The sequence below is a fragment of the Argopecten irradians genome, chromosome 1, assembly GCF_041381155.1.
Source record: "Argopecten irradians isolate NY chromosome 1, Ai_NY, whole genome shotgun sequence".
NCBI lineage: Eukaryota > Metazoa > Mollusca > Bivalvia > Pectinida > Pectinidae > Argopecten > Argopecten irradians.
In genome coordinates, this window is record NC_091134.1 from 69,354,652 (window position 1) to 69,378,972 (window position 24,321).

At 35.2% G+C, this 24,321-nt stretch overlaps 1 protein-coding gene across 1 annotated transcript in view; it reads left to right on the forward strand.

Moving 5' to 3' along the window:
* The window catches only part of LOC138306868 (mitogen-activated protein kinase kinase kinase 7-like), a 51,000-nt gene that overhangs the window by 18,277 nt on the left and 8,402 nt on the right, over positions 1–24,321 (forward strand). The window contains 7 exon segments of the mRNA XM_069247379.1: positions 2,595–2,663; positions 3,245–3,601; positions 4,508–4,578; positions 5,041–5,100; positions 5,419–5,474; positions 6,201–6,294; positions 6,504–6,574. Coding sequence (XP_069103480.1) covers positions 2,595–2,663; positions 3,245–3,601; positions 4,508–4,578; positions 5,041–5,100; positions 5,419–5,474; positions 6,201–6,294; positions 6,504–6,574 — 778 coding nt within the window.

Sequence of the window (24,321 nt, forward strand, 5' to 3'; positions counted from 1 at the left end):
ATTTGCGGAATGGTGTTCCTCGGAGGCGCATTCTGTCTCCCATTTTGAGATAACTAATTCTGCAACCTGCGAATGAAAATGTCCCTTTTCGCTTGTTATTTTAATCACGTTCCTCATGTTTTCATCGAACTCAAGCACTTTTTCATTAAATCTATTCGCCTTGTTTGTCATGAGTTTGATTTCAGCTTCTGTTTGGCATATCGCAGTACTGATTCTAATTTCTCTGTCTTCTTTTTCTTCATGAGGAATACTTTTTGGTCGGAATTTTCATGGTATTACCGGATTTTGCTGTCCTAACCACGCACTGTAGATTGCTGCAGTATTTATGTTTTTAAGGTAATTCCAATATGCCTGTTTTCTTTCATTTAACTGCCTTTTCCATGCCGATGAAATCTTTGACTTCAGCTTCAGTGCATTTTTTCTTATTGATTCGCTATCTGGCATGAATTTCGTACCATTAAAGATGAAAGAGCAAAAAAAGAAGGACCTATTCATTTAAGGAAACCGAATAAAGTGGAATCCAAAAGCAATATAATACCTTTTGTCAGTACTTTTAATCCAAACAACTACAATATTTTTCCAATTGTAAAAGGTTGTGAAGATTACATGAAAAATAGCGACAGAATGAAATTGATTTTATCTAACAAGAAAATAATAAATTGCAAGCGTCAACCTAAGAACCTTAAACGTATTTTATGTGCGTCAAAATTTGATTTGAAAATTCAAGATACTTCTGTCACTAAATGTATGCAAAAGCGTTGCAAAACATGTGATATTATTATAGAGTGTAAAAATTATACATTCAAAAATGGTTTTAATTTCAAAATTAAAACTAATATGAATTGTACGTCCAAAAATGTCATATACGTACTTATTTGTAGCAAATATTGGTCAGACAGGAATGGAATTGAGAAAGAGAGTTACATTACACCGACAACAAACCAAAACAGACCATCTCAGATATTTAACAGTAAACGAACATTGTCATATGTGTGCTAATGATAACTTTTTTATTTTACCAATATATCAAATGTCTAATTCAGATCTTTTAAAAAGAGAAAATAAAGAAATGTATTTCATTCAACTTATGAAACCTGTGTTAAATTCAGAACGGGACAAAGGAACTTCATATTAGTTTTTATTTTGTCCTCATGTTTTTGTTAGTTTCTTCCAGAACCATTCACAATATCTTTATGTACCATGTCATGACGTAATCTTACTATGACGTCATTGTACTATGACGTCATGTTTTACAAATAAAAGAATTCAAACCCCTGAAGACCGGCATGAGCTGAGAAAGCGCTAGGGAGGAAAAAACTGTTTTATAGTTGTAGTTTTCTTTTTATGTATATGGAAACCATCACATGGACACGGTTCTTTTTTACTTATATATATATATATATCACTATCTAATAGCTATATACTCGTGTAGGCCAGTGGCTTGTTGGTTTTTTATGCTTCCGTGCCATTAATGCTAGAAGCTAGCTACATAAGGTTTGATCAATACTATTGAAACAATTAATTATATATTATTAATTGCTCACATTGATTATATTGCATTATACTGATATCTATGATAACCTTTGGCTCTACTTATTGCATATGTATCAACAAAATATTTTGTCAAGTGCCTTGCATTTCTACAGACAAAAATTAATATATCAGATATCATTAAAGTTTTGTTACTCCTGTTACATTGTATCAAAAACTTCTCATATTGAAGTATGAATCAAGAAATAGAATTATAGGTTGGTAGACTTCTTCCAACTTCAAAATCTGAAACATCCCTTAGCAGGAGCAAGATTGAAAGGTTTTTTAAAAACATTGAAAACATAAGGAAATACTTATTGATGGCCTAAGATGAGATAACAACACCAAACAAATGCAAGATTTCCTGCGTAATATATAATAAATGTTGAGATTCATTTCGCTGTTATGCTGTCAGGCGCAGTGATAGTCAGCTACAAGGCATTATTTAGGACGACGGTGGGAAACATAAGATGACCCATTTTATGAAAATTAACATTTTGATTATTTTAATAAATTGTTTAGAAAATTATGACAAGTGTAGTATCGATCTCGTTTTACATTAAAAATCAAAAGCTGTTTCAGAAAGGTAGTGGGCCTTTAACAAATAGGGCTGTTAATGTATATAAAGTATCATATAAGGAGTTTAGGGGAGTCCGTGATACCTGATATATTATTTTGTCTGTATTATATTCTTACTAACTGTTCTTTGTTTCTGTCAGCCAAACACAGCTTTCTGGTTCAAACAAAAACAAATTTCTTACTTACAAAAGGATATTGTTAAATTCATACAAACTATTGAAGATCAATATTTATATTGAATTCATTGCTGTGGATATATGGACTAGAGCATGATTTTAAAACATTTCTAATGAAACCAGTATTGATTTGCTCAACATTAACTAAAGCAACAATCTACCAACATTTTCATCATTGGTAGATTTGAATTCAAAACAAAGAAGTTTAAAAGAACATATCATTTCCAATAATTAAACTAATACATTAATTAAGCACCAGAAATCTGCGTTAGATTGTGTAATGTTTGTTCTCCTGTATACACATATTAGGCCACCGTAGGGCCGGCTCGTACGGTACGCCCTCAATGTTCTCCTCCGCTGGACTGATCGCATCACAAGGTGAGCGCATTCTTCTCCCATACCTTCTCCTCCTTCTCATGTATATCCTAACTTAGGCCAGGAATGTTTTGTGTAACTGTCAATGATGTGTTGGATTTATATAAGTTATGATTAGCACTATTAACCAAATGGAGATACCACAAGCTTTTACATATACTTAGAGAAATACACCTTATTTACCAGGGGATAGTATTCTAATGAAGCTCACATCAAACTTCAACTATCAAATTGAAAACATTTATTTATCAAATGTTCAAATTGAAAAGTGGGAAAAAAAGATAAAATGGGTACATCTTGAAAATAGTATACAAGGGATGTTAACAAAAATTACGTTTTATCAAAGTGTTTAATTTGATGTTTTTGCTTTATGGTATAATTTGATGTGAATGATTTTGTGTTTCACTAATCAGTGTAACTATAGGTAACACTGTTGTATTCACTAACAGCTCATACAACCAATACAGCATCCTTATTGTCACTGTTTAGTCTGTATTTTAGAAAAAGAAATATTTTAGAAAACTGGAAGAGGCCCCAAAAAGGGCAAGGATGTTGGACTGTGATAGTATTGTGTTTATTTACAGGAAGGGGCCACAGAAGGGGTGGATCTGATGAAGTCTCTCAAATACGATTTGAGCATAGAAGTTCTCCAGTGTTTGTAAATACCACATCCAACCTTTCCCATACTGGGCCTCTTTCTGTGAGCCCTGTCCACCATGTCAGTACGTATCCCGGCACCCTTAATCAGGCCTCTCAGGATACAACCCCGCCCCCAATTAGGTCGTTCTCCTACCAACCACCACAAACGACAGAAAGGGTACAACCCCATAACTCCCGAGCAGCTTCGTGGACGTCGGAAATGTCGGTTGGGCCAGTAACAATGGGACCTGGAGGAAACCAAACAACAGAGTCCCAACCACGACCTATCAATCATATTGTAGGTGTGTAATCAGACCAGAAAAGGAAGTCTACTATCATTTTCCATGTATTTAGTAAAGAATTTAAATAAAGTTTAGGAAAGAATTCCATAAATTGCCAAACACGTGTATGGACAATGGGAATCAAAAAGGATTTGTTTGGACTAAATCTGTAGGTAATGTGATATGTTAGAGTAAAATTGAGACATTATGCTACTCTTGTATTTCATTTAGAAACATCAAACTGCTTTCTGACTTTTGCATGTTGCAAATATGTTAATGCCCTAAAAATTAATCACAGCTTTGTGGCGATTCTGACTGTAGATAATGCTATGGTTTGGGTGATCATGATGTTGCAGTTAGGTATTTGATTCTTCATGAAATCTTTTCTCAAATGAAAATTGAAATTAACTGATCCTGTTTAAAATCTTACTAGTAGCAGTTAAACGTCTGTTAAACGTAGGAGATAAACGTCTGTCAATGAATGTTGGACACTAACAAAGCACACACTTGTATTGAAACAATGGATTTGTATGTTCAATTTGTGCATGTAGCATGTGTTTTTGTCAGACATTACTGTCAGCATGCTTTGTTGAAAAATGTTCAAATCTCAAAACAGTTCGGTAATGTGTACTATTAAATTAAATTATAATTTTACAACAGAAAATATGCTTACAGTTATTCTGATATTATCCAAAATTCTGCTAACCCTATTTTAAGGAAAATGGATTTTAGAGGCAAACTTTTCCTAAGTGAATCTCCTCATTCTTTGTGTAGAGCCTCACAAAGTTGGTCCTCAAATTTCGTAAGCTGTAACACTTCCTGTCAGAACTCTAGGGACTTCATCCACAGCATTTCATCATATTCAGATTAAAACAACTCTCTTAAAATCCTGTGAACATTGACAATGTTGTGACATGTGAATTACAGGTACAGGGATGTCGAATGCCGACTCGTTTGCCATGAACCTAGTCTACCAGTCTCTGGATCACCAATTACAGGTACTGAACACCCCACAGCCATGGCGAGGCTGCCTATAAAATATCTATAAAGGAACACCAAATTTTACTAATAACTAATGAATGCGAAATCAAATTATCAAAATATGAATACAATGTACATAGAAAAAGAAATTTTGGCGAAGTGAAGAGTTTTACGTGCCGTCACGCTATATATAACATTTCAGGGCATTTTAAATTTTTCTATGTACATTGTATTCATATTTTGATAATTTGATTTCACGTTCATTAGATATACTGGTATGGTGGAAGATAGATATACTGGTATGGTGGAAGATAGATATACTGGTATGGTGGAAGAAAATGTTTCAGAAAATGATTGTGTAATACATCATGCCTAGTAATGAATGGTTAGATTTGTCCGATATATTGATTTGTAGTAATTTGAGTTTCTCCTGGTTTTATTTTTAATTGATAATTAAACTCTCTCGTTTCCCTCCACAGCCCCTGGCTCCTTGTCCTACTAGTCGGGAATCTATGGAAATTTTTGACCAACACTGCAAGGTGAGAATCAATATCTGTTTAATATACTGTAGTAGGGATTTGTTATACGCATCATAAAAAGTGGGAGGAAAATAGGGTCCATGTTCCTTCTGTGTCACATCTCCTCTGATCTTTTCATAGCTGGAATTGCAAACACTGCATAGTGGGTATTTGAAAAGGTCAAAAGAAAGTTGGATGTTATGATAGCACGTCGCACTGTAAAGTCAGTATTTTAGGCATCGACGATGATGTCATGTAGATTCTGAATCAAGACAATAAGACAGGTGTGAAGGACATTTTGCCATATACGTTTTTAACAATGTATTGTCTTTTTTACAGCTCGCTCAAGAATATTTAAAAGTTCAGACAGAAATGGCCTTATTAACACAAAGAAAGTAAGTTCAGAGTTTGAATGCAAGTTTAAAGGGACAATTCGGTCTAAGAGAACACTAAAATTTGTACATATATTGGAAAAAACCCAGTTCTAATGGAAATTAGATCAGTCGGTTTTACTGTGATATACCTGAAAAGCCCATGGTGGTGACATGTGTGTGAAATGTTCAAACTCGCTCGCTGTCCGCCATTACATATTGTGGTCGAACTTCTTGTATGTCGAACCCTGTCCCTTGCTCGTAGATTAATGCAACTTTTGTCTAAAACTGCTCAGATCGCTCTGACAGTAGTGTGTTTACCTTATTAGGTGAATTGTCTTGCCTAAAAAATAATTTTATCACCTTCTCAGTGGTTATCCAGTTCAATTGTTTAACGTGCGTGACTTTGGCTCGGGTATGGGTGCTTAATCGTATTGATCAACGATTTGATATTTCAGCGATATTTATTAAAATACTTAACTATGTCGTGGAATTGGTCAATGTGTAACGTTATATGTTTCATAAGAAATGTAGAACAATACATTTATGCCATATTTTGCTTCTTGGTTATGTAAAATAATTGGCCTGAGCGAATTGTCTCTTTAATGTACACTTTTGTATAGATATATGATTCACATCTTCTTAAATAATTATCATGTCCAGCTGAATTTTGAAAAGGAAGCAAATTTAATAAAAGTTTTAAGAATTTTCCTTATTAAAAGGTCTATACTTTGTTGATTTTTTTTTCAGAAATGATTTAATTAAAGAATTTGAGTTGGATGAGAAAAATCAACAAAGCAGTACACGTTTAGCTGAGGAATATAAACTACTTCTTCAGGAAAATGTAAGTCTTACAGCCATCCCAAATTACCTAGATTTGATACCAGTAGGATATTTACTAGCAGTTTAATTTTCACTGTTCTATCAAATCATGTTTTACTGTTAAGTGAACTCACGCGAGTGAAGAACAAACTTCACTGTATTAATTCAGCACACATGTAAAAGTATGAAATGTGAAAATAATGATCAGAAAAATCCCCTTTGTGTCTGCAGGAAAGTCTTGTGTTACTTCACAAAAACCTGAACAAACAAGTGGAGCAGGTTCGACAGATGCAGCAGAAAAAGTAAGTCACCCTGTCACACATAAATACATATAGTATCATCAGTTACAACAGAAAAAGTAAGTCACCCTGTCACACATAAATACATATAGTATCGACAGTTACTACAGAAAAAGTAAGTCACCCTGTCACACATAAATACATATAGTATCATCAGTTACAACAGAAAAAGTAAGTCACTCTGTCACACATAAATACATATAGTATCATCAGTTACAACAGAAAAAGTAAGTCACCCTGTCACACATAAATACATATAGTATCATCAGTTACTACAGAAAAAGTAAGTCACCCTGTCACACATAAATACATATAGTATCGACAGTTACAACAGAAAAAGTAAGTCACCCTGTCACACATAAATACATATAGTATCATCAGTTACAACAGAAAAAGTAAGTCACCCTGTCACACATAAATACATATAGTATCAACAGTTACAACAGAAAAAGTAAGTCACCCTGTCACACATAAATACATAAAGTATCATCAATTACTACAGAAAAAGTAAGTCACTCTGTCACACATAAATACATATAGTATCATCAGTTACTACAGAAAAAGTAAGTCACCCTGTCACACATAAATACATATAGTATCAACAGTTACAACAGAAAAAGTAAGTCACCCTGTCACACATAAATACATATAGTATCATCAGTTACTACAGAAAAAGTAAGTCACCCTGTCACACATAAATACATATAGTATCATCAGTTACAACAGAAAAAGTAAGTCACCCTGTCACACATAAATACATATAGTATCAACAGTTACAACAGAAAAAGTAAGTCACCCTGTCACACATAAATACATATAGTATCATCAGTTACAACAGAAAAAGTAAGTCACCCTGTCACACATAAATACATATAGTATCACAGTTACAACAGAAAAAGTAAGTCACCCTGTCACACATAAATACATATAGTATCAACAGTTACAACAGAAAAAGTAAGTCACCCTGTCACACATAAATACATATAGTATCATCAGTTACAACAGAAAAAGTAAGTCACCCTGTCACACATAAATACATATAGTATCAACAGTTACAACAGAAAAAGTAAGTCACCCTGTCACACATAAATACATAAAGTATCATCAGTTACAACAGAAAAAGTAAGTCACCCTGTACACATAAATACATATAGTATCATCAGTTACAACAGAAAAAGTAAGTCACCCTGTCACACATAAATACATGTAGTATCAACAGTTACTACAGAAAAAGTAAGTCACCCTGTCACACATAAATACATATAGTATCATCAGTTACTACAGAAAAAGTAAGTCACCCTGTCACACATAAATACATATAGTATCATCAGTTACTACAGAAAAAGTAAGTCACCCTGTCACACATAAATACATATAGTATCATCAGTTACTACAGAAAAAGTAAGTCACCCTGTCATACATAAATACATACATATAGTATCACAGTTACTACAGAAAAAGTAAGTCACCCTGTCACACATAAATACATAAAGTATCATCAGTTACTACAGAAAAAGTAAGTCACTCTGTCACACATAAATACATATAGTATCATCAGTTACTACAGAAAAAGTAAGTCACCCTGTCACACATAAATACATTATAGTATCGACAGTTACTACAGAAAAAGTAAGTCACCCTGTCACACATAAATACATATAGTATTAGTATAACAGTTACAACAGAAAAAGTAAGTCACCCTGTCACACATAAATACATGTAGTATCAACAGTTACAACAGAAAAAAGTAAGTCACCCTGTCACACATAAATACATATAGTATCAACAGTTACAACAGAAAAAGTAAGTCACCCTGTCACACATAAATACATATAGTATCATCAGTTACAACAGAAAAAGTAAGTCACTCTGTCACACATAAATACATATAGTATCATCAGTTACTACAGAAAAAGTAAGTCACCTGTCACACATAAATAATATAGTATCAACAGTTACAACAGAAAAAGTATGTCAACCTGTCACACATAAATACATATAGTATCATCAGTTACAACAGAAAAAGTAAGTCACTCTGTCACACATAAATACATATAGTATCATCAGTTACTACAGAAAAAGTAAGTCACCCTGTCACACATAAATACATATAGTATCATCAGTTACAACAGAAAAAGTAAGTCACTCTGTCACACATAAATACATATAGTATCATCAGTTACTACAGAAAAAGTAAGTCACCCTGTCACACATAAATACTATAGTATCACAGTTACTACAGAAAAAGTAAGTCACTCTGTCACACATAAATACATATAGTATCGACAGTTACTACAGAAAAAGTAAGTCACTCTGTCACACATAAATACATATAGTATCATCAGTTACTACAGAAAAAGTAAGTCACTCTGTCACACATAAATACATATAGTATCATCAGTTACTACAGAAAAAGTAAGTCACCTGTCACACATAAATACATATAGTATCATCAGTTACACAAAAAAATAAGTCACCCTGTCACACATCAATACATATTGTATCATCAGTTACAACAGAAAAAGTAAGTCACCCTGTCACACATAAATACATATAGTATCATCAGTTACAACAGAAAAAGTAAGTCACCCTGTCACACATAAATACATATAGTATCAACAGTTACTACAGAAAAAGTAAGTCACCCTGTCACACATAAATACATATAGTATCGACAGTTACTACAGAAAAAGTAAGTCACCCTGTCACACATAAATACATATAGTATCATCAGTTACAACAGAAAAAGTAAGTCACCCTGTCACACATAAATACATATAGTATCATCAGTTACAACAGAAAAAGTAAGTCACCCTGTCACACATCAATACATATAGTATCGACAGTTACTACAGAAAAAGTAAGTCACTCTGTCACACATAAATACATAAAGTATCATCAGTTACAACAGAAAAAGTAAGTCACCTTGTCACACATAAATACATATAGTATCATCAGTTACAACAGAAAAAGTAAGTCACTCTGTCACACATAAATACATAAAGTATCAACAGTTACAACAGAAAAAGTAAGTCACCCTGTCACACATAATTACATATAGTATCATCAGTTACTACAGAAAAAGTAAGTCACCCTGTCACACATAAATACATAAAGTATCATCAGTTACTACAGAAAAAGTAAGTCACTCTGTCACACATAAATACATATAGTATCATCAGTTACAACAGAAAAAGTAAGTCACCTTGTCACACATAAATACATATAGTATCATCAGTTACAACAGAAAAAGTAAGTCACCCTGTCACACATAAATACATATAGTATCGACAGTTACTACAGAAAAAGTAAGTCACTCTGTCACACATAAATACATAAAGTATCATTAGTTACTACAGAAAAAGTAAGTCACCCTGTCACACATAAATACATAAAGTATCATCAGTTACTACAGAAAAAGTAAGTCACTCTGTCACACATAAATACATATAGTATCATCAGTTACTACAGAAAAAGTAAGTCACCCTGTCACACATAAATACATATAGTATCGACAGTTACTACAGAAAAAGTAAGTCACTCTGTCACACATAAATACATATAGTATCATCAGTTACAACAGAAAAAGTAAGTCACCCTGTCACACATAAATACATATAGTATCATCAGTTACTACAGAAAAAGTAAGTCACCCTGTCACACATAAATACATATAGTATCGACAGTTACAACAGAAAAAGTAAGTCACTCTGTCACACATAAATACATATAGTATCATCAGTTACTACAGAAAAAGTAAGTCACCCTGTCACACATAAATACATATAGTATCATCAGTTACTACAGAAAAAGTAAGTCACCCTGTCACACATAAATACATATAGTATCGACAGTTACAACAGAAAAAGTAAGTCACTCTGTCACACATAAATACATATAGTATCATCAGTTACAACAGAAAAAGTAAGTCACCCTGTCACACATAAATACATATAGTATCATCAGTTACTACAGAAAAAGTAAGTCACCCTGTCACACATAAATACATATAGTATCATCAGTTACAACAGAAAAAGTAAGTCACTCTGTCACACATAAATACATATAGTATCATCAGTTACAACAGAAAAAGTAAGTCACCCTGTCATACATAAATACATATAGTATCATCAGTTACTACAGAAAAAGTAAGTCACTCTGTCACACATAAATACATAAAGTATCATCAGTTACTACAGAAAAAGTAAGTCACACCTGTCACACATAAATACATATAGTATCGACAGTTACTACAGAAAAAGTAAGTCACTCTGTCACACATCAATACATATAGTATCATCAGTTACAACAGAAAAAGTAAGTCACCCTGTCACACATCAATACATATAGTATCATCAGTTACAACAGAAAAAGTAAGTCACCCTGTCACACATAAATACTTATAGTATCGGCAGTTACTACAGAAAAAGTAAGTCACCCTGTCACACATAAATACATATAGTATCATCAGTTACAACAGAAAAAGTAAGTCACCTTGTCACACATAAATACATATAGTATCATCAGTTACAACAGAAAAAGTAAGTCACCCTGTCACACATAAATACATATAGTATCATCAGTTACAACAGAAAAAGTAAGTCACCCTGTCACACATAAATACATATAGTATCAACAGTTACAACAGAAAAAGTAAGTCACCCTGTCACACATAAATACATATAGTATCAACAGTTACAACAGAAAAAGTAAGTCACTCTGTCACACATAAATACATATAGTATCAACAGTTACAACAGAAAAAGTAAGTCACCCTGTCACACATCAATACATATAGTATCATCAGTTACTACAGAAAAAGTAAGTCACCTTGTCACACATAATTACATAAAGTATCATCAGTTACAACAGAAAAAGTAAGTCAACCCAATCAAACATAAATACATATAGTATCAACAGGTACAACAGAAAAAGTAAGTCACCCTGTCACACATAAATACATAAAGTATCATCAGTTACTACAGAAAAAGTAAGTCACCCTGTCACACATAAATACATATAGTATCATCAGTTACAACAGAAAAAGTAAGTCACCCTGTCACACATAAATACATAAAGTATCATCAGTTACTACAGAAAAAGTAAGTCACCCTGTCACACATAAATACATAAAGTATCATCAGTTACTACAGAAAAAGTAAGTCACCCTGTCACACATAAATACATAAAGTATCATCAGTTACTACAGAAAAAGTAAGTCACCCTGTCACACATAAATACATAAAGTATCATCAGTTACTACAGAAAAAGTAAGTCACCCTGTCACACATAAATACATAAAGTATCATCAGTTACTACAGAAAAAGTAAGTCACTCTGTCACACATAAATACATATAGTATCATCAGTTACAACAGAAAAAGTAAGTCACCCTGTCACACATAAATACATATAGTATCATCAGTTACTACAGAAAAAGTAAGTCACCCTGTCACACATAAATACATATAGTATCATCAGTTACAACAGAAAAAGTAAGTCACCCTGTCACACATAAATACATATAGTATCATCAGTTACTACAGAAAAAGTAAGTCACCCTGTCACACATAAATACATATAGTATCAACAGTTACAACAGAAAAAGTAAGTCACCCTGTCATACATAAATACATATAGTATCAACAGTTACAACAGAAAAAGTAAGTCACCCTGTCATACATAAATACATAAAGTATCATCAGTTACTACAGAAAAAGTAAGTCACTCTGTCACACATAAATACATATAGTATCAACAGTTACAACAGAAAAAGTAAGTCACCCTGTCACACATAAATACATATAGTATCAACAGTTACAACAGAAAAAGTAAGTCACTCTGTCACACATAAATACATATAGTATCATCAGTTACAACAGAAAAAGTAAGTCACCCTGTCACACATCAATACATATAGTATCAACAGTTACAACAGAAAAAGTAAGTCACTCTGTCACACATAAATACATATAGTATCAACAGTTACAACAGAAAAAGTAAGTCACCCTGTCACACATAAATACATAAGTATCATCAGTTACAACAGAAAAAGTAAGTCACCCTGTCACACATAAATACATATAGTATCATCAGTTACAACAGAAAAAGTAAGTCACTCTGTCACACATAAATACATATAGTATCATCAGTTACAACAGAAAAAGTAAGTCACCCTGTCACACATAAATACATAAAGTATCGACAGTTACAACAGAAAAAGTAAGTCACCCTGTCACACATCAATACATATAGTATCATCAGTTACAACAGAAAAAGTAAGTCACCCTGTCACACATAAATACATATAGTATCGCAGTTACACACAGAAAAAGTAAGTCACCCTGTCACACATAAATACATATAGTATCATCAGTTACAACAGAAAAAGTAAGTCACCCTGTCACACATAAATACATATAGTATCATCAGTTACAACAGAAAAAGTAAGTCACCCTGTCACACATAAATACATATAGTATCATCAGTTACAACAGAAAAAGTAAGTCACCCTGTCACACATAAATACATATAGTATCATCAGTTACAACAGAAAAAGTAAGTCACCCTGTCACACATAAATACATATAGTATCAACAGTTACAACAGAAAAAGTAAGTCACCCTGTCACACATAAATACATATAGTATCAACAGTTACAACAGAAAAAGTAAGTCACTCTGTCACACATAAATACATATAGTATCATCAGTTACAACAGAAAAAGTAAGTCACCCTGTCACACATACATACATATAGTATCATCAGTTACAACAGAAAAAGTAAGTCACCCTGTCACACATAAATACATATAGTATCATCAGTTACAACAGAAAAAGTAAGTCACCCTGTCACACATAAATACATATAGTATCATCAGTTACTACAGAAAAAGTAAGTCACCCTGTCACACATAAATACATATAGTATCATCAGTTACAACAGAAAAAGTAAGTCACCCTGTCACACATAAATACATATAGTATCATCAGTTACAACAGAAAAAGTAAGTCACCCTGTCACACATAAATACATATAGTATCATCAGTTACAACAGAAAAAGTAAGTCACCCTGTCACACATAAATACATATAGTATCATCAGTTACTACAGAAAAAGTAAGTCACCCTGTCACACATAAATACATATAGTATCATCAGTTACAACAGAAAAAGTAAGTCACCCTGTCACACATAAATACATATAGTATCATCAGTTACAACAGAAAAAGTAAGTCACCCTGTCACACATAAATACATATAGTATCATCAGTTACAACAGAAAAAGTAAGTCACCCTGTCACACATAAATACATATAGTATCATCAGTTACTACAGAAAAAGTAAGTCACCCTGTCACACATAAATACATATAGTATCATCAGTTACTACAGAAAAAGTAAGTCACCCTGTCACACATAAATACATATAGTATCATCAGTTACTACAGAAAAAGTAAGTCACCCTGTCACACATAAATACATATAGTATCAACAGTTACAACAGAAAAAGTAAGTCACCCTGTCACACATAAATACATATAGTATCATCAGTTACAACAGAAAAAGTAAGTCACCCTGTCACACATAAATACATATAGTATCATCAGTTACTACAGAAAAAGTAAGTCACCCTGTCACACATAAATACATAAAGTATCAACAGTTACTACAGAAAAAGTAAGTCACCCTGTCACACATAAATACATAAAGTATCATCAGTTACTACAGAAAAAGTAAGTCACCCTGTCACACATAAATACATATAGTATCATCAGTTACAACAGAAAAAGTAAGTCACCCTGTCACACATAAATACATATAGTATCATCAGTTACTACAGAAAAAAGTAACTCACCCTGTCACACATAAATACATATAGTATCATCAGTTACAACAGAAAAAGTAAGTCACCCTGTCACACATAAATACATATAGTATCATCAGTTACTACAGAAAAAGTAAGTCACCCTGTCACACATAAATACATATAGTATCAACAGTTACAACAGAAAAAGTAAGTCACCTGTCACACATAAATACATATAGTATCCAGTTACAACAGAAAAAGTAAGTACCTGTCACACATAAATACATATAGTATCAACAGTTACTACAGAAAAAGTAAGTCACCCTGTCACACATAAATACATAAAGTATCATCAGTTACACAGAAAAAGTAAGTCACCCTGTCACACATAAATACATATAGTATCATCAGTTACAACAGAAAAAGTAAGTCACCCTGTCACACATAAATACATATAGTATCATCAGTTTACTACAGAAAAAGTAAGTCACCCTGTCACACATAAATACATATAGTATCAACAGTTACTACAGAAAAAGTAAGTCACCCTGTCACACATAAATACATATAGTATCAACAGTTACAACAGAAAAAGTAAGTCACCCTGTCACACATAAATACATATAGTATCAACAGTTACAACAGAAAAAGTAAGTCACCCTGTCACACATAAATACATATAGTATCAACATAACAGAAAAAGTAAGTCACCTGTCATCATCAATACATAAGTATCAACAGTTACAACAGAAAAAGTAAGTCACCCTGTCACACATAAATACATATAGTATCATCAGTTACAACAGAAAAAGTAAGTCACCCTGTCACACATAAATACATATAGTATCATCAGTTACAACGAAGAAAAAAGTAAGTCACCCTGTACACATAAATACATATAGTATCATCAGTTACTACAGAAAAAGTAAGTCACCCTGTCACACATAAATACATATAGTATCATCAGTTACTACAGAAAAAGTAAGTCACCCTGTCACACATAAATACATATAGTATCATCAGTTACTACAGAAAAAGTAAGTCACCCTGTCACACATAAATACATATAGTATATTACCAAACAGTTACAAACAGAAAAAGTAAAGTCACCCTGTCACACATAAATACATATAGTATCAACAGTTACAACAGAAAAAGTAAGTCACTCTGTCACACATAAATACATATAGTATCATCAGTTACAACAGAAAAAGTAAGTCACCCTGTCACACATAAATACATATAGTATCATCAGTTACAACAGAAAAAGTAAGTCACTCTGTCACACATAAATAGATATAGTATCATCAGTTACAACAGAAAAAGTAAGTCACCCTGTCACACATCAATACATATAGTATCAACAGTTACAACAGAAAAAGTAAGTCACTCTGTCACACATAAATACATATAGTATCATCAGTTACTACAGAAAAAGTAAGTCACCCTGTCACACATAAATACATATAGTATCATTAGTTACTACAGAAAAAGTAAGTCACCCTGTCACACATAAATACATAAAGTATCATCAGTTACTACAGAAAAAGTAAGTCACTCTGTCACACATAAATACATATACAGGGGCGTAGGAAGCAGGGGGGCAGGGGGGGCAACTGCCCCCCCGTTCCCCAGGACGGGGGGGCAAACATGTCTTTTTGCCCCCCCATTTTCGCCGACTGAAATTTTCTAAAAATGCTTATTTGAAAGAAAAAAGGGTCCTCCTGCATATTTTTAGGTCATCTGACCCGAAGGGTCAGGATGACCTATTGTCATCATGCACCGTCCGTCGTCGTGCGCCGTGCGCCGTGCGCCGTCCGCCGTGCGCCGTGCGTAAACTTTTTATTCAAACAACTTCTTCTCAATAACCGGAAGGCCCAGGGTACTCATATTTGGCCTGTAGGTTGCTGGGATGGAGGGCTACCAAGTTTGTTCAAATAAATGACCTTGACCTTCATTCAAGGTCACAGGGGTCAAAAAGGCTAAAATCTTTAAACAACTTCTTCTCAAGAACCAGAAGGCCCAGGGTACTGATATTTGCCCTGTAGGATGCTGGGATGAAGGGCTACCAAGTTTGTTCAAATAAATGACCTTGACCTTCATTCAAGGTCACAGGGGTCAAATAGGCTAAAATCTTTAAACAACTTCTTCTCAAGAACCAGAAGGCCCAGGGTACTGATATTTGCCCTGTAGGATGCTGGGATGAAGGGCTACCAAGTTTGTTCAAATAAATGACCTTGACCTTCATTCAAGGTCACAGGGGTCAAATAGGCTAAAATCCTTTAAACAACTTCTTGTGAATAACTAAGAGGCCTAGAGACCTGATATTAGGCCTGTGGCATGCTGGGATGAAGGGCTACCAAGTTTGTTCAAATAAATGACCTTGACCTTCATTCAAGGTCATGAGGGTCAAATAGGCTAAAATCTTTAAACGACTTCTTCTCAAAAACCAGAAGGCCCAGGGTACTGATATTGAGCATGTGACATGCTTGGATGAAGGGCTACCAAGTTTGTTCAAATGAATGACCTTAACCTTCATTCAAGGTCACGGGGGTCAAAAAGGCTAAAATATTTAAATGACTTCTTCTCAAGAACCAGAATGCCCAGGGTACTGATATTGGGCATGTAGCATGCTTGGATGAAGGGCTATCAAGTTTGTTCAAATAAATGACCTTGACCTTCATTCAAGGTCACAGGGGTCAAATAGGCTAAAATCATTTAAACAAATTCTTGTGAATAACTAAGAGGCCTAGAGACCTGATATTAGGCCTGTGGCATGCTGGGATAAAGGGCTACCAAGTTTGTTCAAATGAATGACCTTGATCTTCATTCAAGGTCACAGGGGTCAAATAGGCTAAAATCTTTAAATGACTTCTTCTTAAGAACCAGAAGGCCCAGGGTACTGATATTGGGCATGTAGCATGCTAGGATGAAGGGCTACCAAGTTTGTTCAAATAAATGACCTTGACCTTCATTCAAGGTCACAAGGGTCAAATAGGCTAAAATCTTTTAATGACTTCTTCTCAAGAACTAGAAGGCCAAGGGTACTGATATTGGGCATGTAGCATGCTTGGATGAAGGGCTATCAAGTTTATTCAAATGAATGACCTTGATCTTCATTTAAGGTCACGGGCGGCAAATAGACTAAAATCTTTAAATGACTTCTTCTCAAGAACCAGAAGGCCCAGGGTACTGATATTGAGCATGTGGCATGCTGGTAGCATGCTAGGATGAAGGGCTACCAAGTTTGTTCAAATGAATTACCTTGACCTTCAATCAAGGTCACAGAGGTCAAATAGGCTAAAATCTTTAAACAACTATGTTGTATTGTACTAATAGTCAGATGACCGTTAAGGCCCATGGGCCTCTTGTTCGTACTTCATTCTAGAAAATTTTCCGCTGCGCGGCGCATTTCTTAAAACGTTCAAGCACATAATGTCAAACCTTAAATAGTAAAAATTCAATACACACAAACTAGACTAAAAATGTCCATCAAGGGATTCTATGTACTATTTAAAAAAATGTCTCTTAAAAGATCAATTTGTTTATATGACTTAGCGAGACAATTAATTCATTTTTAGGTCATCTGACCCGAAGGGTCAGGATGACCTATTGTCATCATGCACCGTCCGTCGTCGTGCACCGTGCGCCGTGCGCCGTCCGCCGTCCGCCGTCCGCCGTCCGCCGTGCGCCGTGCGCCGTGCGTAAACTTTTTATTCAAACGACTTCTTCTCAATAACCGGAAGGCCCAGGGTACTCATATTTGGCCTGTAGGTTGCTGGGATGGAGGGCTACCAAGTTTGTTCAAATAAATGACCTTGACCTTCATTCAAGGTCACAGGGGTCAAAAAGGCTAAAATCTTTAAACAACTTCTTCTCAAGAACCAGAAGGCCCAGGGTACTGATATTTGCCCTGTAGGATGCTGGGATGAAGGGCTACCAAGTTTGTTCAAATAAATGACCTTGACCTTCATTCAAGGTCACAGGGGTCAAATAGGCTAAAATCTTTAAACAACTTCTTCACAAGAACCAGAAGGCCCAGGGTACTGATATTTGCCCTGTAGGATGCTGGGATGAAGGGCTACCAAGTTTGTTCAAATAAATGACCTTGACCTTCATTCAAGGTCACAGGGGTCAAATAGGCTAAAATCCTTTAAACAACTTCTTGTGAATAACTAAGAGGCCTAGAGACCTGATATTAGGCCTGTGGCATGCTGGGATGAAGGGCTACCAAGTTTGTTCAAATAAATGACCTTGACCTTCATTCAAGGTCATGAGGGTCAAATAGGCTAAAATCTTTAAACGACTTCTTCTCAAAAACCAGAAGGCCCAGGGTACTGATATTGAGCATGTGACATGCTTGGATGAAGGGCTACCAAGTTTGTTCAAATGAATGACCTTAACCTTCATTCAAGGTCACGGGGGTCAAAAAGGCTAAAATATTTAAATGACTTCTTCTCAAGAACCAGAATGCCCAGGGTACTGATATTTGGCCTGTAGGATGCTGGGATGAAGGGCTACCAAGTTTGTTCAAATAAATGACCTTGACCTTCATTCAAGGTCACAGGGGTCAAATAGGCTAAAATCATTTAAACAAATTCTTGTGAATAACTAAGAGGCCTAGAGACCTGATATTAGGCCTGTGGCATGCTGGGATAAAGGGCTACCAAGTTTGTTCAAATGAATGACCTTGATCTTCATTCAAGGTCACAGGGGTCAAATAGGCTAAAATCTTTAAATGACTTCTTCTTAAGAACCAGAAGGCCCAGGGTACTGATATTGGGCATGTAGCATGCTAGGATGAAGGGCTACCAAGTTTGTTCAAATAAATGACCTTGACCTTCATTCAAGGTCACAGGGGTCAAATAGGCTAAAATCTTTTAATGACTTCTTCTCAAGAACTAGAAGGCCAAGGGTACTGATATTGGGCATGTAGCATGCTTGGATGAAGGGCTATCAAGTTTATTCAAATGAATGACCTTGATCTTCATTTAAGGTCACGGGCGGCAAATAGACTAAAATCTTTAAATGACTTCTTCTCAAGAACCAGAAGGCCCAGGGTACTGATATTGAGCATGTGGCATGCTGGTAGCATGCTGGGATGAAGGGCTACCAAGTTTGTTCAAATGAATTACCTTGACCTTCAATCAAGGTCACAGAGGTCAAATAGGCTAAAATCTTTAAACAACTATGTTGTATTGTACTAATAGTCAGATGACCGTTAAGGCCCATGGGCCTCTTGTTCGTACTTCATTCTAGAAAATTTTCCGCTGCGCGGCGCATTTCTTAAAACGTTCAAGCACATAATGTCAAACCTTAAATAGTAAAAATTCAATACACACAAACTAGACTAAAAATTCCATCAAGGGATTCTATGTACTATTTAAAAAAATGTCTCTTAAAAGATCAATTTGTTTATATGACTTAGCGAGACAATTAATTCATTTTTAGGTCATCTGACCCGAAGGGTCAGGATGACCTATTGTCATCATGCACCGTCCGTCGTCGTGCGCCGTGCGCCGTCCACCGTCCGCCGTCCGCCGTGCGCCGTGCGTAAACTTTTCATTCAAACAACTTCTTCTCAATAACCGGAAGGCCCAGGGTACTCATATTTGGCCTGTAGGTTGCTGGGATGGAGGGCTACCAAGTTTGTTCAAATGAATGACCTTGACCTTCATTCAAGGTCACAGGGGTCAAAAAGGTTAAAATCTTTAAACAACTTCTTCTCAAGAACCAGAAGGCCCAGGGTACTGATATTTGGCCTGTAGGATGCTGGGATGAAGGGCTACCAAGTTTGTTCAAATAAATGACCTCAACCTTCATTCAAGGTCACAGGGGTCAAATAGGCTAAAATTCTTTAAACAACTTCTTGTGAATAACTAAGAGGCCTAGAGACCTGATATTAAGCCTGTAACATGCTGGGATGAAGTGCTACAAAGTTTGTTCGAATAAATGACCTTGACCTTCATTCAAGGTCACAGGGGTCAAATAGGCTAAAATTCTTTAAACAACTTCTTGTGAATAACTAAGAGGCCTAGAGACCTGATATTAGGCCTGTGGCATGCTGGGATGAAGGGCTACCAATTTTGTTCAAATAAATGACCTTGACCTTCATTCAAGGTCACAGGGGTCAAATAGGCTAAAATTCTTTAAACAACTTCTTGTGAATAACTAAGAGGCCTAGAGACCTGATATTAGGCCTGTGGCATGCTGGGATGAAGGGCTACCAAGTTTGTAAAAAAAAATGACCTTGACATACATTCAAGGTCACGGGGGTCAAATAGGCTAAAATCTTTAAAGGACTTCTTCTCAAGAACCAGAAGGCTCAGGGTACTGATATTAGACCTGTGACATGCTTGGATGAAGGGCTACCAAGTTTGTTCAAATGAATGACCTTAACCTTCATTCAAGGTCAAAGGGATCAAAAAGGCTAAAATCTTTAAACGACTTCTTCTCAAGAACCAGAAGGCTCAGGGTACTGATATTGGACCTGGTACATGCTGGGATGAAGGGCTACCAAGTTTGTTCAAATGAATGACCTTGACCTTCATTCAAGGTCACAGGGGTCAAAAAGGCTAAAATCTTTAAACGACTTCTTCTCAAGAACCAGAAGGCTCAGGGTACTGATATTGGACCTGGTACATGCTGGGATGAAGGGCTACCAAGTTTGTTCAAATGAATGACCTTGACCTTCATTCAAGGTCACAGGGGTCAAAAAGGCTTAAATCTTTAAACGACTTCTTCTGAAGAGCCAGAAGGCCCAGGGGACTGATATTTGGCCTGTAGGATGCTGGGATGAAGGACTACCAAGTTTGTTCAAATGAAGGACTTTGACCTTCATACAAGGTCACAGGGGTCAAATAGGCTAAAATCCTTTAAACAACTTCTTGTCAATAACTAAGAGGCCTAGAGACCTGATATTGGGCCTTTGACATGCTGGGATGAAGGGCTAACAAATTTGTTCAAATGAATGAACTTGATCTTCATTCAAGGTCATGGGGGTCAAAAAGGCTAAAAATTTTACACGACTTCTGCTGAAGACCCAGAAGGCCCATGGTACTGATATTTGGCCTGTAGCATGCTGGGATGAAGGGCTACCAAGTTTGTTCAAATGAATGACCTTGACCTTCATTCAAGGTCACGGGGGTCAAATAGGCTAAAATCTTTAAATGACTTCTTCTCAAGAACCAGAAGGCCAAGGGTACTGATATTGGGCATGTAGCATGCTTGGATGAAGGGCTATCAAGTGTATTCAAATGAATGACCTTGATCTTCATTTTAGGTCACGGGCGGCAAATAGGTTAAAATCTTTAAATGACTTCTTCTCAAGAATAAGAAGGCCCAGGGTACTGATATTGGGCATGTAGCATGCTGGGATGAAGGGCTACAAAGTTTGTTCAAATGAATTACCTTGACCTTCAATCAAGGTCATGGGTCAAATAGGCTAAAATCTTTAAACGACTATGTTGTATTGTATTAATAATCAGATGACCGTTAAGGCCTATGGGCCTCTTGTTTATGTTACACAACAATGTGCCGATGGTGTGAAGCCGGTATATTCAGATCGAGTAGGGTTGCATAATGTTATGACGACACAATTATCATTTCTAAATGCAGGTAGCTTTAAATCGAAAAATTACCATGTTAAGAACGCTTAATAATCATTAAAATTTATCGTAAAACTCATCTCAGCCATTCTAAATCGTAATTTTTTCCCAGGGGGGACCCCCGGACCCCCAAAACACCATAATCTCGCGCTTTCGGGCGATCGCAAAATTATCAAAATACATAAAACTCATCCCGGGGGTCACCCTCAGACCCCTAATAAAACACCAAAATTTCGCACCTTCGACGCTCACACACTAATTTGGCCAATTTGCGTATTCGTTAATTTCCTTTTAGCGACTCCATTGTCTATAAATGTGTACAAGGATTAAATTTAGTGATATATGAAAAATGTATATAAAGCATACATGGTTGGGAGTTGAATTAATCTCCTCCTGTAGGTGCGGCGGGGGGGGGGGGGGGGGGGGGGGGGGGGGGGGGGGTTTTACAAAATATTGAGGATCTTTGCCCCCCCATGACGTTTCATCTTCCTACGCCACTGATATAGTATCAACAGTTACAACAGAAAAAGTAAGTCACCCTGTCACACATAAATACATAAAGTATCATCAATTACTACAGAAAAAGTAAGTCACTCTGTCACACATAAATACATATAGTATCATCAGTTACTACAGAAAAAGTAAGTCACCCTGTCACACATAAATACATATAGTATCGACAGTTACTACAGAAAAAGTAAGTCACCCTGTCACACATCAATACATATAGTATCAACAGTTACAACAGAAAAAGTAAGTCACTCTGTCACACATAAATACATATAGTATCGACAGTTACTACAGAAAAAGTAAGTCACCCTGTCACACATAAATACATATAGTATCAACAGTTACTACAGAAAAAGTAAGTCACTCTGTCACACATAAATACATATAGTATCATCAGTTACAACAGAAAAAGTAAGTCACTCTGTCACACATAAATACATATAGTATCATCAGTTACAACAGAAAAAGTAAGTCACTCTGTCACACATAAATACATATAGTATCATCAGTTACTACAGAAAAAGTAAGTCACCCTGTCACACATAAATACATATAGTATCATCAGTTACAACAGAAAAAGTAAGTCACCTGTCTACTAATACATATAGTATCATCAGTTACAACAGAAAAAGTAAGTCACCCTGTCACACATAAATACATATAGTATCATCAGTTACAACAGAAAAAGTAAAGTCACCCTGTCACACATAAATACATATAGTATCATCAGTTACAACAGAAAAAGTAAGTCACTCTGTCACACATAAATACATATAGTATCATCAGTTACAACAGAAAAAGTAAGTCACTCTGTCACACATAAATACATATAGTATCATCAGTTACAACAGAAAAAGTAAGTCACCCTGTCACACATAAATACATATAGTATCATCAGTTACAACAGAAAAAGTAAGTCACTCTGTCACACATAAATACATATAGTATCATCAGTTACAACAGAAAAAGTAAGTCACCTTCACACACATAAATACATATAGTATCATCAGTTACAACAGAAAAAGTAAGTCACCCTGTCACACATAAATACATATAGTATCATCAGTTACTACAGAAAAAGTAAGTCACCCTGTCACACATAAATACATATAGTATTAGTATCATCAGTTACAACAGAAAAAGTAAGTCACCCTGTCACACATAAATACATATAGTATCAACAGTTACAACAGAAAAAGTAAGTCACCCTGTCACACATAAATACATATAGTATCAACAGTTACAACAGAAAAAGTAAGTCACCCTGTCACACATAAATACTTATAGTATCATCAGTTACAACAGAAAAAGTAAGTCACCCTGTCACACATAAATACATATAGTATCATCAGTTACAACAGAAAAAGTAAGTCACTCTGTCACACATAAATACATATAGTATCATCAGTTACAACAGAAAAAGTAAGTCACCCTGTCACACATAAATACATATAGTATCATCAGTTACTACAGAAAAAGTAAGTCACCCTGTCACACATAAATACATATAGTATCATCAGTTACTACAGAAAAATAAGTCACTCTGTCACACATAAATACATATAGTATCATCAGTTACAACAGAAAAAGTAAGTCACCCTGTCACACATAAATACATATAGTATCATCAGTTACTACAGAAAAAGTAAGTCACCCTGTCACACATAAATACATAAAGTATCATCAGTTACAACAAAAAAAGTAAGTCACCCTGTCACACATAAATACATATAGTATCATCAGTTACAACAGAAAAAGTAAGTCACCTTGTCACACATAAATACATATAGTATCATCAGTTACAACAGAAAAAGTAAGTCACTCTG